Raw genomic sequence first — 19,303 nt, forward strand, 5'->3', positions numbered from 1 at the left:
GTCTGGGGTCTGCTTATTGTGGTGAGTGGCACATAGCTGTCATCATTAATGGCAGTCATTAGTCTCACAAAGGTGTCAGGACATCAGAACAGTACACTTACATCAGGGCTGACCCACCTAAATCAGGTAGGAAGGTATGATCTATGTCACGCTTTCTTTGTCTACTGTTGTTATGTCTGCTGAGGATAGTGTAACCCATTTACTAATTATTGACTGTTCCTCAGAACTGCCTGAGCTCTGCCTATTGTTGTGGCTCTTTGTCTGTGATTAGTTCAGCACGGCTCCTTTAAAAGAGACACTGGCCCCTCCCTCTTCCTTGCATTTGTGAAAAAGAGAGATTAAGGGGGAGAGGCTCAGCATCAGTTGATCACATTGTGAGAAAAGCATCTGTTCCTACATCTCCCAGTGAGAAAGACAGGTCTGTAGTCTGTACATAGCTACTCCCCAGCAGCATATGCCTAGCGAGCATTGCCCATTCTTAACATGGTCAAATACAGAGGCATATAGTAACAGACAGCTTATCATAGTAGGTTTAAGGGGGTACGCCAGAGAACTTTGTACCCCCTGATAAAAGGATGGGATGCTGCACTGGAAGATGCACTTTGATTCTGATCTGCACCGTTCAACTGGTGAGTTTACTTGGAATATTCTTTCATTGATCATATCATTACTTAACTTAGATTCTTGTAGATGCAATTTACATTGTTACATCGTTACCTGCAAAGCTTCTCATTTAAAACTAGTGTGTGGCTTTTGAGCATTTGGGTGGGAATTGTCAGGTCTTGGTACCTCTTGGACCTGATTTGTGATGCAGAAAAACGGGTTGTGAAAACTTTTCCATGACGAGTTCGGTAATTTTATGCACAAATTCAGCCCATTGACTTGTTGTGATTAATTGGTTCAGAACTCATGTCACACATACTAAACAGCCCTTCTCCACATACCGTTATGACAGATTTAGGCATATCAATTTGAAGAGACAATGCATGAAGGTGGGGGAAGGGGCTCATTAATAATGCTTTGTGTGTTCCCCATTGGATCTATATTTGTATTTGTATCTTGGGGAGACCATTAGACCATTATATGTACGCTACTCAATCTGATATTAATGGACACTAACATAAAATCATGAAGTGTCGCACAAAAGAAGTCGGGTAAACAGCAGGGCATTAAAGTAGTGTTAAAAGGGAATAAATAAATTGAGCGGGGACCATCCAGTTTTAAAAGAGGTTGTATTCTGATCCCTCTGTAATGTTCCATGTATGGCTTATAGATAGTACGTGGGTGGTCACACACTGTCTTGGATTTGACTTATTATTGTTGGCATGTCCTCTGGTCCAACATTTCATTAACAATTCAGTGCTGATTAGCCACAGGTCACAGCGAAATGCCGTTCTCTCTCTTTCTCGCTCTCATTAGTCACTAACAGTTATAGGTATTTGACTGGGTTTCCTTGTGCATCATTTCAGTCACTTAGATCTCATTCAGTAACAAAGTGGAAAGTCATTGGCATTCTCATGTAATATAATCTATTCAGTAAGTTATGGCAGGTAGGCTTCATATGTTTCACATATTACATTCACATACTGGCTATATTATTTATCAGCATCATGAGATATTTACAGCAGACGTAAAAGAGTGTTACGGCTCATTGCTTTTATATTGAGCCATGACTTTTGCTCTTAGTGCATGGGATCTCCAGAAGGCATATTGAGTGCAGTGCTATATGGCCCATGTAATTCCCAAGGAACTGCGGGGGGCAGGAGAAAAAAAAATACCTGGGCAGCGTGGGTTACGGGCTGCGTGACGTACCCAGGGGCTGTAGGTGCTGCATCAGGGTGGTCAGTATACAGTGTTCGGGAAGCGGTGAGCGGACACTGCGGACAGCAGAATTTGAAAAAAATTTCAAAAGATAGGCTGGCTACTGATTGGCTGAGAGAGAGAGAGCTCTCTCAGCCAATCAGCAGCAGGCCTATCTTTTGAAAATGTTTTCAAATTCTGCCTTCGTGTCCGCTAAGGCAGAGGTTCCCAAACTTTTATGAATCACGGCACCCTAGAGTATCTGAATATTTTTCAGGGCACCCCTCGACCAATGTTTGTTACCAAGAATAAAAATTAAATGAAATAAGTTGTGCTTAAATGTCATCCGTAGGTCCAGTTATGTGGTGAGGAACACGATTCACTTCTGTTTCCCCACATATTTTATAATTGGAAGCCCGAGGCACTGATTTTGCCTGTTTCATTGGCCATAAATAATTTGATTTGGTTCTGCACCACCAACCTGAGGCACCCCTGCAAGTGCTCCGAGGCACCCCAGGGAGCCTAGGCGCACAGTTTGGGAACCACTGCGCTAAGGACTTCCCAAACACTGTGGACTGCCCACCACGACGCTACAACCACAGCCCCCGGGTGCTTCACACAGCCCGGACCCCACACTGCCCATCCCTTTCACGTTGGGGTGCTAAATAGCATCCCCAATGAGCAGCTGATGGGTCCGATCCAACAGATTGAACCTGCAACAGGTTCAATATATGAACACAAAAGCATCCGATTGGGCTGATTTCTCAGCTCGATCCATCAGAATCGGGCAAACTTGGCCCAAATCGGATGCGCGTATGGGCACCTTAACTGTTAGCCCAACTGAAATAAAAACTTTTCATCCGTCTGTACGAGGTAAGCCAGGTTGGAGAAAAGGCATTTAAAAGGGGACTTGATCAATATCCACAAATATTTCAGGGGTCAGTATAGGGAACTGTCAGGAGCTCTATTTACTTTTAGGACACTGCATAGGACACGCGTGCAGTGTACCCATTGATGTTAAAGGAGAGAAGATTCCGTACCCTCCAAAAGAAGGGGTTCTCTACAGTCAGGGCAGTTAAAGTTTGGAATTCTCTGCCAGACTAGGTCATGTTAGCAAACTCAAAGAGAGGGCTAGGCAAATTTCTAGCAGAGAAAAACATATAGATATACACCCCCTCAAGGTGGCCACTCAATAGGAGTCTATCATGTTAAGATTACTCCTTTAAGTCACGCATATTTAATGTAGGTGGAACTCAATGGAAAACTGTCTTTTTCAACCTCACTAACTATGTAAAAATAAATGCAATGTTTCTACTAACCTTCTTAACAAAAAATAATATGAGATCCACCTGTCAGCTCCTTTTTATTGTAGTTTTCAATATGAGTTTTATTTCTAGTAGTAAAACTATTACCCCTTATTCATATAGTGACAACATATTATTCATTATTATTATTATTGCCAGTTATTTATATAGCGCAACACTTAAAAAATATTTGGCCATATTCCCTATCACTTGTACACACACGCGCATTCACTCTAATGTTCATTTTGTTAACCTACCACTATATTTTTGGATTGTGGGAGGAAAACGGAGTACCGAGAGGAAACCCACGCAAGCACTGGGAGAATATACAAACTCAGCACAGTTAGGGCCATGGTGGGAATCAAACCCATGACCTCAGGGATTTGATGCAGTTAAGGTTCTCATACACGGTGCGATGATTGTATACAATTTGGACTAGATCGCATCACATAGATTTTGCAATGCAATGAGATGCAGCACATACTATTTGAGCAGTGCGAAGAAGTGTGTGACGGGCGCGCGCATCTCATCGCAACAAACAATTGTACCGTGTTTGGGCACCTTAATGCTAACCATTACACCATCTGTGCTGCCCACACAACTGTCCTCAACTGTAACTTTTTGCTTACATTTTCTGTATTACTAATTCCTATCAATACTTGCCTACTTTTGACAAAAGAGATGTTTCACCAATGGTGTGTTCAATACCATCAACACACACACACACACACACACACACACACACACATACTGCTATGAAACCTTCTCTCATCTATAAATCTGTCCATACATTTGTCGCCCTTTAGTACAACATGATTTTTCCAAGGAATAGTACACCATCTAATTGACGAAGGCCCATGGGCCCCATGTATCAGCAATTCCCCACCTGGCTTGGGGGAATGGGCAAAATGCCAATTTACTGATTGCAACTCAAAAATAATTGGTTTTATCAATAGGTAGTATTTTGCTGATCGCAGCGAAATCACCAACATTGGAATCTGTTGATCACATATATTAGGTGTCTGGGCCACATTACTCCCAGTTTTGCAACCCCGGTTGCAAGATGAGTTTTATTACTTCATTCATTTTAATTGATTTGTTCAAATGTGTTTTTTATTATAATGTGTACATAGAGCTTTACACAACCATCATTGTGTTTAGGGAGCAATATTTGCCCATGTATACTGTGTCCAGTATATGAGATTGCTGAGTGTGTACAGGCAGGCATTGTCTGCTTAGCACCGAGAACAGTTTTACAAAGCCTGGAATCTGGGTGGTCGCTATGGTAGGGGGTTAGGAGGAGGCTCTGGGGAGGCTGGTTTCCAAGCACCTAGTACAGGAATGCTACATTTTCTGGTATCCTGAGACTTTAACAAACATGGGATTGGTGTTAACCCTTTCACTGCCAATAAGTATGTCTATTTCATTATTGTCAGCTTTTTCCAATGTATTTTTATATTCACTCAGTGGCATTCAACTTCATCAGAAGAAACACACAGAGATTCGTCTGGGAAGGCTTTTCAGTAAGAAACTTTTTGCAAGAGAGAATAACAAATCTTCAAGAATTATAACTGGATTGGCCAAACAGATACAAAAAATAGCTATAGATACCACTAAGAGACTCATGCCCGTCATACCTACCCACATGCTATCAGACCTCCCCCTACTGATTACAGTCCATTAGACCAATGCTATACTTTCTCATGGCACTTCATGGCAGATTCTCTCAACTGGTACTTTTTACATAATGAAATAGCTCCCCAGTTGCACTTGCTTCATGGAACTAGGAGCTACTTCAGGGACCAGAGCACTGAGGCATGTATTGGGCAGCAGTGCTGACACCTTACCCATACCTCCCAACTGTTCCGCTTTTCGTGGGAACGTCCCATTTTTTGAGGGGACTTTCCCACCTCCCGCCCCGGGCCAGCAGTGTCACGGGGGGGGACGTCTTTTCCTTCCTGCCCCCGCAGCGCCGGTTGCCAAAAGGCATTTATGACAGCTCAATACCTGCAAAGCTCCCAAATTTCTTCCAATAAAAATGTTAAAATTAAGTTATATATAGTCTATAATTCTGTGGTGCACAAACGTGAAGGAAGTCTGATGGGTCTGTGAAGGAGGTCTGCTGTTCATGTAAGATGGCCTAATGGGGGATGTGAGGGCTATTAGAGTGCAGGGCTTCTGTGCGGGTGCCTTAGGAGATTTGCATAGTGGGGGGTGTAATGGAGGCGGGCAGGGGGTGTTCACATGCGAACACCCTGCGTTTCCTGGGCGTACCCATGAAATGCTAGCTGTACCCAGGAAAATGCTGCTAATGCCGGTGGGCACTTGTCTGCCGTGGTAGGAGGCTGATGTCACCGGACGTCTGCTGCCCGCCCAGTTCTTGGACCTGACCCGCAAGTCTAAGTCACACTACCCTGCGAATGGATGTTTATGCAAAACATCCATTCTCAGTGCAGCAGGTACATTCCCTGGGCAGCGGGGGGCCAGGAACCAATCAGAATCAGTTTCTGTATACGCCGTAGCAAGTTGTACCAGTTGCAGGCTGCTTATGGCAGGTTCAGTTTCACACTGGTGATGATGATGAGGAGTTGTCCAGCTCCACCTACCCACTTCTGATTGACAGATTGTAAATTCATCCTTGAAGATAAAATAAGATACTTCTACACTGCTTATACATACATTATATTCTCACAAGCCAAACAAATGGTTAAAAATATTTGTAAGTGATGTGAATATAAGCGGAAATTAAAATGTAGGATAAAAAAGACCCATGTAAAAATAATGTTAGTCTAAAGTCTAGGTAAATAAAAAAAAAAAAAAGAAGAAACCCGTGAGATTATGGATTGTTTACAGCTCACAATTTTAATTCTGTGCTTACTCCTTTGCCTATTTTTTAAGCATTTGAGGAATATAAATACTATTGGCACTCTATTAATGTACAAAAGAACTGATATGTATATATGTAGCTTAAACCCCCTTTTGTGTCCAGACGATGGAGCTCATTTTGTATGTTGGTCACACTGGCAGGTGAATGCTTCTATATTGAAGTTGTTTTGTGATTGATGTCAAGTTTTTCTATTGCAAGAGATTGATGTTGCCATGGAGAAGCACATAACATTTCCCTACCCCCACCCAGTGTTACCCTCCTCCACCACTACCTCTTTTATTGTGTGCAAAGGATGGAACATCACACCATTGGACTTTCATCAGAATGTGGCCATTTTTTACCCACCTACTCCTAGAATTCTGTAATCAAGAATCACAGTAATGTTTACAAAGTGGTTTCTTTAGTTGATCTTACAAATGTAGGCAACTGCTCTGTGGTGTTACCACCACAGTGTGATGGAGCATCAAGTTGATGCAAGGCTTTATGCACATGTGCCATCCCTCAAGCAGGCTGAGCAGAGCGGGGGCCTCAGTAGTGGTTAGTGTATACACATTCTGCTTGGGTGTATAATCTTACGTAAAAGGTACAGTATATAATTTGGGCGCATTTCTATACTGATCACTGAGCCTGTTCACCATAAATTGTGACGGCTGCACACTGCAGCTGTCAGAGCATTGAGGGCCAGATATATCTCGCTTCACAAATTGATAAATAACCAGCCAATCAGCTCCAACGTGTCATTTTTTCAAGCTCAGCCTGTAGCATGACAGGTAAGAGCTGATTGGCTGGCTGTTTATCACTCTCCATTTTATCACTTTGTGAAGCTTGATACATCTCTACGGTCATAATGAATTATCTGAGATAATCGACTGTCCATCGGTTTATCCAACTAATTGCCCGCATACACCGTATAATTATCTTGCTGATCTGCTGATAATTGTATAGTGTATGCCCAGCTTAACGTTCAAGTTCAAAATGCTTGTGTCCAGAGGGGTTTCCATATTCATTTTCTGTGGCACCAAGAGAGGGGGGGGGGGGTTGCTAGTTACCCAGGCCTAAGTCTGATATGGAGGCCCAGTGGGGCACCTTTTACCTTGCAGCAGCTACAGCAGCTCTCCTCAGCCCAGCACATGGTGTTATGTGCTGGGCCGCAGTGTGGCTAGGGAGTTGCTTAAAGTACTGTTCTTTTTTAATTTTATTCAAGGGAGCGTAGCCACGCCTCTTTCAATTAGACCACACCCCCAAAGAAAGACCTGGGTCGGGTAAGGTTTTCTGCTTTCCTGTTCATCCTGTAACAATATAATGGAGTTTTCAGTACATACCATGTAACCTGTGATCTTACAAGAAGTTCTCTAGTAATGCTATTGAAAGTCACATGAGGGATTTACTGCAAGATCCTTTATAACCTGTATTTAAATAGCAGAGGTTCAAATTCTTGTGGCATTCCCCATTAAACAGGGCTACATTTGATATGTGGCAAGGAGCCAAATAGAAATTCAGGTAAACAACAAATGCAATGTTCCTGAATGCAAGGGTGAATAGAAGTGACTATGGTAACAATGGAACTGGAGAAAATGGGTTTCAATAAACCCTTTAGGTTTGTACTAGCAAGATACTTAATGCCAGTGGGTAAGAGGCCTAGAGTATTCCTCATAGAGCAATATTGATTTATGGTCCATTGTTTTGTTGGGTTGTTTTTGTGAGCTTTTGATATCACATGCTGTGCTGGAATTATACCAAAGACAGCAATGTACAGTGGGTGTCCTATAATGAAATGACTACATCTAGTCATTTATATTTATGAAAAGGAAGCAGATTTTGAACATATTAGCAAGCATTATTGTATGCCATAACCAATATTAGATCCCTTCACTTAAATAAATTAGGCCCAAAGGTGTGTTTAATACCAATCAGAATAATAGACTGTTTCAGAAGATCGGACTTATTCTGCACAAAATTGTTTAACTAAAAATCAGCTATTTCTGTAGCAGCAGGATATGCATGAGAGACAGCAGGAATAACAGTCTCCAGAATATCCCATTTTGACCTAGCAACGGCTACACTACCAGATGGTCTTATTATATGGACTGTGACTTGTCTCATTTAATTTTGACAAATTGGGACCATTTCCAGTTTCTGCTGAAACAAAGGCTCTGGATGTGCACAACAGCATCAGTAGGCTTATGGGTCTATGGCTAAGGATCATGGGAGCTTGATTAGTCTATAGGCATTGCCTGCCACAGTTTATCTGTTTAGATGTCATGTGGGGTATTCCTCGTCTGTTCTACCTTCATTCTGCTTCACACACCAGGGCAGATCTGTATACAATTATTTACTTTAATGATGTCTGGGATTTGATGCAGGATTGTAACAAATCTAAAATTATATAAAATTGGCCATAGGGCTTGTGAAGCAAAAAAAAGCAAGTAATTTTGTGTCTGGAACAAACCATGTTGCTATGGAAGGGGGCCACCTGCATTTATAATGTTTCTCTGCAGGGTTATTGGCTGCTTTTGTATGTTGCCCACAGCAGTTAGACAGGTTTAGTTTTACACTGCAATGTAGATTTAAGGTCCATACGCACTGGGCGACTATGCCCAGCGTGTATGGACAGCGATGATAGCTATACACACTGAGCGGTTTTCCCACTGCCCGGCACCGTCAGCGGGGAGAGGATGGCTTTGCATACCGCAGCGCTATGCAAAAACGTCCTCAAAGCTGCTCATCTGCTGGTATTACCAGCACATGAGCGGCTTTCCCAGTGATGATGCGGGAGCGGGCAGCAGCGCTCATCAGTGGGGCATACACACTGGGCGGCTTTGAGCTAAAAGCCGCTCAAACATGCTAAAGTCGCAGATTGTGTATGGGCCTTTAGTTTGACCACACCCCACCCAAATCTGAATATCTCTGCCCCACATGCAAGTGCAACAGGTTTTTGCTCATTTGTGTACTTTTTTGCTTTGCTATCATAGCAGAATCGGACCAATAGCTCTTAAATTCTGCTTTACCCATTCTTCATTTTTATGAATTTCTGTGAGGCCTATTTATCAAATGGTTTTCACAAAATTGTGCATAAACTACAGTTGATGAAATACTGTAAGTAGTAGCAGCAGCAGATACTTAAACACTGGAGCAATTCAACATTGTCTAGTGTGGGGACAGCTGATCTCAAAATCTGCTCTCCCTGTGAACTGCAAGGGTTGGTATATGGTAGGACCATGACCAATAGTCATGATGATGAGGCAAATTTGTCTTTGGTCCTTGACATGCAAAATTGGCCTACACAAATGCAATAAATGATATACCGTTGCTTTGTTAAACCCATAATTACACTGCACAACACCACACACGATATTATCTGATTGGCAGCATGGCAAATTAGAAGATTTCGCATTTGACCTACGGGAGTTTGCAATTTTGCGTACATACTAGATGATGTAGTAATTTCAATTGATAGTAGTGAAAGTTCCCACTGCCGAGTCTGACTTGGCAGCACAAGTGTTAACTGGAGAGAAATCCACTGCTCTGTGTTTTTTACTCAAAATCTAACCTGGTATCCACTCTGATTCTGTTTTCTCATCAATGAAAAGTAAAGAAAAGTAAAAATATACAAAATGGTGCTAGTAAAAGTCAAGAAAAACATGTGCAAGGTTAAACTGATACAATTTGTTGAATTATTTGATTTGGAAATGACGAATGGAGTAGGCTATTGCTTGTACTGCAGATACCATGGATATAAAATACAGTTAGAATCTCGGCACTTAGCTCATACCTGCAAATGATAATGACATGAAAGGAGCTTAAGCTGGGTACACACTACATGATGTGTGTACCCAGCGATATCGGAGGTGGCGGGGTTCTGGCATCGGCAAGTGCCTACACACTTGCCGATGCCGGCAGCGACGAGTGTCAGTTAGGGTGAATGAGGGCCATGCTGCTTTCCCTCAATGTCCTTTGTCATCTGTGCATATAGGATGACGGAGAACATCATTAAAGACCTGCGGGAGCGTGCATCGTTAACAATATTGAGCATACATAAGCTTACTAGACGATATTACAAGCGATATCACTTGATCACTTATTGTGTATGGGGCTTAAGGGACCAATGAGTGCTGTTTGCCAAAATCAGAGTGTTGGCTTACTGTGTTCTGTTCTTACATTCATGAATGTTGATACATATTAGACCTTAAAAAGTACAACTATATGAACTATAAATGTACATCAGTGTATTCTTGATATTCAATTGAAGTTCTGTTTTCACTTCCCCATTGCATTACACACATAGAATACTCTCAAACTGTTCTTCCAATTTACAAATATACACTAATCCTTATGTGTACCAACATGATCCCACTGACGCTATGGAGATAGTAGAAGGAAAACAAATGTATTTATTTAAGTATAATTTCATGTTTCTGTCAAGCTAATTACAGCTTGAGAAATATTTTTTTTCATCTTTTTAAACTTTCCCCCCATACATTTCACAACTGGAAGTGATCAGGTCTCCTGCACAGATTCTTGTAGGACTGGTTGACGAACCTGTAAGACCCACTTTATCGCTGCCAACCATTATTAGCGGTGAGTTGTGGCAATAACCGGTACTCTTGGATAGAGCAAACTAGTCTTTGCATTTCAGATTGATAAGTAGGCCTGTAATACACAGCTCTTCATATATATTAATATCAATGTAAGGGCCACATTTATCAAGTAATCCTAGATGGGTGGTGCGCTATCAACAGCTGCTGGCACTGGGTTGTCAAGCCCAAAGGTTTTGTAGTAAAAAAAAAGAAAGAAATGTGCCAGCGCTGGCTGAACAATTAGAAAGACCAGACGGTATCTCAAAAATTTAACAATTTATTTTATACATATAAAAACAATCAAAAAAATGATAAAAAACACATTAAATGAAATGAGCACAGGATGCTTTTGCTAATGGATCGCGGAGCTCCACAAGTGTGGAATTCTTGTGTAATGATATAAAAGTTATATTACCATCTGCTGTTGTCTGGTGTAAGGGCTGTGAGCACCAGAGGGGGAGTGATGATCAAGTCCCATGTAGTGGTTCCCTGGTTGGGGATACGGGCAATTCTCCCTATTTGGCGTCTTCTCCTTTAGGCTGGATACTTAGGAATTGGCTTGAATCCCATAACACGATTTGTAATCCAAATGAAATTAGGAGAGTGTAGACGTCTGTGGGAGAAGGGGCATCACTTGTACCAGATGGGAAATGGTCTTTCTTTCAGGTAATATTTGCAGCTAAATCCCCGAAGACACCCATTTTCGGGGGTTAGCCACAAATATTAAGTATCACCCCAATATATCAAAGGGGATCGCAGCAGGAATCTGCGTTCCCCCCTTCACCGCCGCCAGCTGCATCCCCAATAGATTTCTATGGGGGATGCAAAGCTGCCTGATGTATGAACATCGGGCAGGCCGGCTTTCTGATATGGCAATAGCCCATTGTAGCCTATGGGTGGAAGTGCGGTCAGCTGGGTCTGCAGTGGTCAGCGCTAACTATGCATGCGCAGATCCCCCTGGCTTCCAGCTCCAGACTTCGCAGGAATGGGCTCTTTTCGGAGCACCTGCGCCTTGCCGGTAATACATCCTGCCGATGGAATCACATTTTACAATGCATTGTAAAAGCGATCCCTCATAAATGGGCCCCTAAGTTCACTTATTTTTAACATTAAGATGTCTTTAAAACAAAGATAATTGTTAAACATAATCTAGTACAAGGATGTAAAAGTGGAACATAACTTAATTCAGGACCCGGATGATAGGTCTACAATGAATAGGTCGACATGCACAAGGTCAACATTGACAAGAGGTCCCCATGGCTATAGTCGGCGATCGACACTCATTTTTCATAATTTGTTTCACTTTTGGACTTTTTCATCCGTCGGCTCTGATTGTAAATGGTAAAGAGTGCCAAGCGCAGAGGTATACGAGCGCGGCACCTGGCATGAAGCATGGCGAGTCATGTGAGGGTAAACTTTACACTAATTGGGGTCCATATGCTCAGATGTTGACATTGCCAATTTTTTTTATGTGTCAACCTTTTGCTTGTGTTGACCTTTTGTCAAAATTTACCGTGTCAGACTTTTATCAATGTTTTACCTTTTCGGTGTTGACCTAGACACGGACTATCCTTTGATCCATACCCCTTCATTCCTGCGCTCTGTCACATCCAGGGATTGTGGTAAAACGGGAATTGATTCCTATCATTTTTTTCCCAATGTGAAGTCATTGTTGCTTTTATTGCTGTCTGAGTGGAAAAAATGTTTGCTTATGTTCCTTGACATGACAGCTCCCATAAAGCATGCAGTCATTAAAAATGTAACTAGAAACCATGTTCTCCACATTTGGTAATCTATACTCTATGCATGGCTTTCCACAATAAGGGCAAGGGGGGATTGGGATCTATTTTATAGCATGTAGTAATACTGGGACAGGGCAGATATATGGAGAAGCCAGGACAAACATACTACTGTACTGTTAACATACTTGCATACTCTCCTGGAATGTCTGGGAAACTCATACATTCTACAGAGTTCTCCATGACACCCAGGGGAGCTGTGAACCCTCCCAAATCTCACTCACAAGTGGAGGGAGATTTCATAAGAACATTTATGACCAGGTTCCGTGTAATCTGTTGGTCCCAAGTGACAATATGTAGGAATCATTGTGGTTGCAGTAGTGCTTGATCTCCACATCTGCAATGAGTTATATGAAGCGAAGGTGGTCTCACTGGCAACAAATTATATATCTTATCAGTTTCTTATACAGCGCAGCAAGTTCCATTAGGCTTTACAATTGGAAATACGGATAAAACAAAGCGGGGATTTACAGACAGTCAAAATGGTAGGAGGGCCCTGCTAGCTAGCTTACAAATAGATAGTCAGGCACCGCGGCATCTGTGTTTGTGTCTTTTGCTGCAGTGATATCTATAACTAAATGCCAATACTAGTATAAGCCCTTTCCTGCTGTACATCAGTGCGTCTGACTGGGCAGCAACGGAGTGCCCACTTTGTGCTTCTTTAGAGGTAATAATCCCGCTTGGTGCATCTTTAGAATCAACTATCAGATGCACTATCCAATCTTGCAGCAGCCCCATGCCACTTGCAGAACCACGGAAGAGCATGGCCTCCAGTGTACGCAGTTAGGGGCCTGAGTTTACAGCCAAATAAACAACCTGCCTGTGACACTTCCATAGTATGCCATAAAATGGCACCTTTCTGTGAGCCACCAACAAGGAACGCCAAATGGTTTTCTGACTCCTTGCATCTCAATTGGTCCTGCGACTCTACGCAATTTATTTTTTAGCTAGTTAGGCACGTAGCAGCTAGTTAGGCTCGTAGGGTACAAACCAGAATCAGGCACATATTTTAGAGTTTGACTGCTCACTATGTTTCCTTACTCCTTGCCAAGTACTCACCCCAGTAATATATCACTGTGAAGTACACATATACGTCTTTCTTGGAATGTATGCAAAAACATAAAAAAGAAAAAAGTGTAAAAATGATTAGTTGGTGCTAGCATTTAGGAGTGCTACATAAAGAATAGTAAGACTGGCCAGAGGTGAATTATAGGCAACCCGTTCCATGAGCTCTATCTCTGGCAAATGTCCGCTTGTATTATATTGGAGTATATAAAGAAAAAGGAACCATAAATATAGAAATAAAAAGTGTCTATGCACTAATAATGCTGTTAATAATGCATGGCTAATGCCCCACTCCCTTGTCCAGCATGTCTTGGGAAAGGCAGTCCACGTTAATGCCGGTCCTCGCAGTCTATGTGGGTGATAAATAGTATAATCGTACGATGTATTCTAGAATTTCACAGCAATGGGAAAATATAATTTCTGGTCTGTTACCTGATTATTAGTAAATATGCCCCTATTAATATTATAAAATTGGTTTGTATTGGAATGTGGAATGAAAATAGCCCATAAATCCTGATCAGCACTATTATGCTTTAATTATTCACCTGAATGCAAATGTTCTCAAAGCTTTCTATAATAGGATTTATACAGATCTATGTCTGGGCACGGCGGGGGGTAAATAAGAGGAGGAGTGACACAGGTATCTCACACATTGCTAGATCTTCATATGACCAGATTAATGAGCTCTGAATGCGTCTTTGATGTTGATCCCTTGTATCACATGCTGTTCCACCTGCTCATCTCTGGGCATTGCAGCCACAGTAGAATTAGGGCGCCTATGAACACAGTTACCGTTAAGATTAACAAGGCTGTCCAATTGCTGTGTTCGGAGAAAAGGCAAAATAAAAGGGCTTTATGAGTGAAGTACATGTGGAAAAGAAGACAGCATACTAATTAATACCAGCTGCAACTCGGAGCACTGAACACTGTTTCAATCTGTGCTACAAGTCCTCATAACCCTTTCACACTTTCACACTGCACCTTTGACCCAAGTTATTCCTAGGTCCACGACTTTCCCATTGAAACCGTGCCTGCATGACTCCCTTGAGGTGGTCCCATCAAAAAAATTGATCCCCCCTCTCTCTTGCTGCCAACACCCACTGCCACTGTGCTTCTTACCAGCATCACCGCAGGGTATTACATCATGTCTCCAATGCTGCTGGCTCGTGGCAGAAGATGTGATGTAATACATTGCGACAATGACACCAATCAGCTCCTACCGATCATTTTATAGAATGTACTTAATAAGTGCTTCCTCAAAGCTTATTGGTTGCTATGGGAAACTTCTCCACTGGTCTATTTTTCTACACTTTACACTGATACATCTACCTCCTATATTTCACAAGTCTGGGTCCATATACTTGTGCCCAATTTCTTGGAATGTGGACAATGATACTTCATAATTGTGTGTTTTTAATACAACAGATTAAGGGACAGATGTACTAAGCCTTATAAACGAATAAAATAGAGATACATTACCAATCAATCAGCTCCTGTCATTATTCAAACACCGCCTGTAACATGATAGCTGGTTGGCTGGTACTTTATCTCTCTCCACTTTTTTACTATGTAAGGCTTAGAACAGCTCCTCCAGAGGGTTAAAACAAAGACTCCTGTGTTATAAGCCTGTTCAGCCTAGAGAAAACTGCACAGGGTTAATTGTCTTTTTATCCCTTAAGAACACATCAATATTTGCTTTTGTGTGTTAAGGTGGGAGCATGACATTCCTTACATTGATTTACATTTACTTTTTTATGCAGTGACATGAAATAATATAGAACGCCAGAGTGGTGTATATATATACTGCTTTGTAAGCATCTTCCTCCTCCGCCCTGGAGGAATGTGTAGGATAGGTGTGAAGTAATATTATTGCTCTGAGATGCTATTGATCATGCACATGCAGTGCCCCCTTCCTTTTGACCTGTTAGCAGTGTATGACCATCGCATGAAGGGGCGAGTTCCTCTTTATGCAGGAGTATAGTTTGGTAAGATGTAAATAAATATGGTCATTTTATGAACTCAGTTGAGGTTTGTGTTTTCCTACTTGACATTCATGCCAATCTGCTGTTATGCCATCACTAAACAAGGGGTTAAATGCTGCATTGACTTAGAGGCATCCATCACATATGACCTTTGGTTACATGCAAGGGATGCTGGGAAATGAATCACAAATTGCAGGACCCCAAGGAATGTTGCCATAGCAACCCCAGCAGGAGATAAACCAATTAAAACAAACAGAGTGGAGCAGCAGGTACTGTATGGTCTGCATATAAAGGAAATCTTGTAGGTGCAGTGCATTCTCCTTCACCTAAATTACCCACTGACATCATTTATATGCAAGTCAGGTGTGTAGCAAGCGTTGGCAGTGCCAGCCTTACCTCTTCTCATTGCGATAACCCTGGAGGAATTTTGCAGACTGTGTGCTGGATTCTAATGGAGCTGTGATAACGGATGAATCCTGCTTGTCTTGGGCGCGATGATGGATCTGTCACAAGGAAAGTGGACACAGACATCCATCATGTGCAATGAAAGGGTCTGATCGAAAGGCTACACAAGCCATGGCTAGCTCCCATGAGCATTGTTGTGCTGGGTGTAATTTGTGTACACACTGGCCGCTGGCTCAGAGTGCTGAGCAAGGGTAAACTGTATAATAATATATGCCCCAAGGCTCTAAAGTCACACAGTTCCACATGTATAGCGTTATGGGGCTGTGGCATTGTGCTGTTGGTTTTACTTCCTACACCCCTCCTGCAGCTCACTTAGATTTTGTTATCTTGCACTGTTTCCTCACTTGTCTTCTAATGTTTATCTGTTTTGTCTCTGTAGATAGCAGCATTAGAGCGCCAAGTCTTTGACTTTCTGGGATATCAATGGGCTCCAATATTAGCCAACTTTCTTCACATTATTGCAATCATATTAGGCCTGTTTGGGACCCTGCAGTACAGACCTCGCTATGTTATTGCTGTAAGTATATTCATCACCAATACTTCCTTATTTTGAGCATGGATTGCATCTCCTTGGTCACACCCTATACACAGCGTGTTAAAATGAAAGGTTTAAAGGCTTTTTGCAAAGTGATGTATTAAGCCTTAAAAAGAGATAAAAATGAGGGTGATCAAGAGTGATAAATGTTCATCCAATCAGCTCCCAACGGTCATGGTACAAGTTATGTTTGACAAATTACAGTTAGGAGCTGATTGGCTGGATGTTTTTCATTCTTTATCACCCTCACATGTATCTCTTTTTTTAGGCTTAATACATCTGCTCCTGTGTATTAAGCCTTGGAGAGAGATAAAGTGGACGAAAATAAAGTACCAGCCAACCAGCTCCTAACACAGCCTGTAATGTGGCAGTTAGGTGCTGTTTGGACATTTATATCCAAGTCATAGTAAATAGAACTGCTTGTCTCCTTCCACTTTATCTCTCTCCAAGGCTTAGTACATAGACACCTTAGTTTTTGTGGTTTTTCATTTCTTTTTGCAGAGTGCATTGCTCCTTTATTAACTGTGCATGATCAGAACCACAATGAGTGCCCTATTTGAACAGCCACATGTGGTACCTCGCCCAACAATATGTAATCACAGTGAATGAGTATGTGCTCATACAACTAAATACCTAGCAGCTTTCACAAATACAATTGATTTCCTTAACTTGTTGACATAATCCGTGCACTGTACCAACACTATTGAATCTGCAGTGATATTTTGCATGGACTGCGTCAGTGTGCTGGTGCATTATTCCCTATTAGCAAAAGCACTCAATCAGGCTGTATTGTTAAGATAACTTACTTTTTCAAGTTTAACAAAAAAATGCACTGAAGTAGTTTATAAGGAAGATCCTGTTTTTTGTCAATCTCTGGCTTCATCTCCATCCCCCTAGTTGTTACTTTCTAGGTTCCTTAGAAGTCTTTTCTGATGCCGACCATGGCTGTAGACAGCCTGCACGGGCCCTGCTAAAGCCGGTGGGCGTGGCCTAATCATGAAGTTATCCCTCAGATTCAGGAGTGGGTAGAGCGATCAGTGAGATCGCTAACCTTTCTGAAGGCTGAGGAGACTGATACACTCAGTGACAGCACCCACACTAGCCCAGCACATAGCAGCGTGTGCAGGACTAAAGAGAGAGAGTTGAAGAGGAGGGTGAGAGGGGATCAGAGACCCCATCCAACAGGCCAGGGCCCAGGTAATTAGTACCGCTCCCCCCTCGATGCAACCACTGTTTTTCATATTTATAAATGATCCTCCCTCATTCTGTAAATCAGTTTATATAAATACTGTATGTATGCAGATATTATTTATATGTGCACAGTCCAACTTTGATTTTTTTTTAAACAATATGCACAATAACGATATTTTTAATGATATTATCGCGCATAGCGCCTAGTGCGTACGCACTGTTTTGTTAATGATGCACGCTCTCGCGAGTCGTTAACCATCCCCCCAGTTATCTGAACATGCAGTGAAATCTGTCTATATCATCAACAATGGCATGTTCCGTGGGGTGGCACAGTGATGTCACTGAACGATATCTTCCAGTGTGTATGTCCTGTTGACGGCTAGCAAAACATCAGTGTTTTTTGACCAATGTCTAATGTTTGACATTAAGGTTAGATGGTAGCCTTTAATCAGTGGCGTAACAATAGCACTGCAGCCCAAGAGGTGGCTTGGGGGAGCCGTCACCTGTGGGGGCGTATGGTTTTTGCAGATTCCAATGGGTCTGACCGTCCGTATGGAATCTGTTGACCTGTCCCTCTCATAATGGCTACCGCCATGGAGGAGACAGATGGTCTTACTGGACAGATGATAGATGCTAGAGGTCTCATTGGGTAGCGTATATTGCTACCTGGAGCAGGGCAACAACATTTCTAGTTACACCAGTGCCGGTACTTGTGAGTTATCCGGGCTGCCGATTTTGTCCTTAAGTTTAGTTAACTTAAGGACACCCGACCGACGCGATGCCCGCGATTTAGCCCAAATCGGGGCATCGCGTCGGTCGTGGCCGTTATAAGGGGACGCGATGCCCGCAATTTCCCATAGACAGTAATGTTAAAAGACACGATGGACCCGATTTCCCATAGACAGTAATGTTAAAAGACGCGATGGACCCGATTTCCCATAGATAGCAATGTTAAAATAAAATGACAATGTGAAATTGGCCAATATGGCCATTTCACATTGGATATGTTTTAAAAAAAAATGTTTCATGGCCCCCCACCACCGTTAACGCCACCCCGCTATTGACGCCAACCCGAAGCGTGGCGAGCGCAGCGAGCCCGCGAGGGGCGGCGGTACGCGTCCTCCGACCTTTTCATACCCCTACTATCCACATCGGCGTGGAGTTGAGAATAGAATAGTGTGGCGAGCGCAGCGAGCCACCGAGCCCGAAGCGTGGCGAGCGGACGCGAATACCTTCACAGGTATCCGCGTCCCCTTGCGGGCTTCACAGGTGTCCGCGTCCCCTCGCGGGGCTCGCTGCGCTCGCCACGCTTCGGGCTCGGTGGCTCGCTGCGCTCGCCACACTATTCTATTCTCAACTCCACGCCGATGTGGATAGTAGGGGTATGAAAAGGTCGGAGGACGCGTACTGCTGCGCTCGCCACGCTTCGGGTTGGCGTCAATAGCGAGGTGGCGTTAACGGTGGTGGGGGGCCATAAAACATTTTTTTTTAAAACATATCCAATGTGAAATGGCCATATTGGCCAATTTCACATTGTCATTTTATTTTAACATTGCTTTCTATGGGAAATCGGGTCCATCGCGTCTTTTAACATTACTGTCTATGGGAAATCGGGTCCATCGTGTCTTTTAACATTACTGTCTATGGGAAATCGCGGGCATCGCGTCGCGGCTCCTTATAACGGTCACGACCGACGCG

General features: G+C 42.7%; 1 protein-coding gene across 2 annotated transcripts in view; it reads left to right on the top strand.

The window, feature by feature from the left end:
- The first annotated feature begins 350 nt into the window (after positions 1 to 350).
- The window catches only part of NKAIN4 (sodium/potassium transporting ATPase interacting 4), a 49,947-nt gene continuing 30,994 nt past the window's right edge, over positions 351 to 19,303 (top strand). For both annotated transcript variants that reach the window (XM_083146770.1, XM_083146771.1), the window contains exons 1-2: positions 351 to 629; positions 16,259 to 16,396. In XM_083146770.1, the coding sequence (XP_083002896.1) occupies positions 576 to 629; positions 16,259 to 16,396 (192 nt within the window). In that variant the 5' untranslated portion in view covers positions 351 to 575. The remainder of the gene's footprint in view (positions 630 to 16,258; positions 16,397 to 19,303) is intronic.

This window comes from Crinia signifera, chromosome 6, assembly GCF_055691185.1.
Source record: "Crinia signifera chromosome 6, ASM5569118v1, whole genome shotgun sequence".
Classification (NCBI taxonomy): domain Eukaryota; kingdom Metazoa; phylum Chordata; class Amphibia; order Anura; family Myobatrachidae; genus Crinia; species Crinia signifera.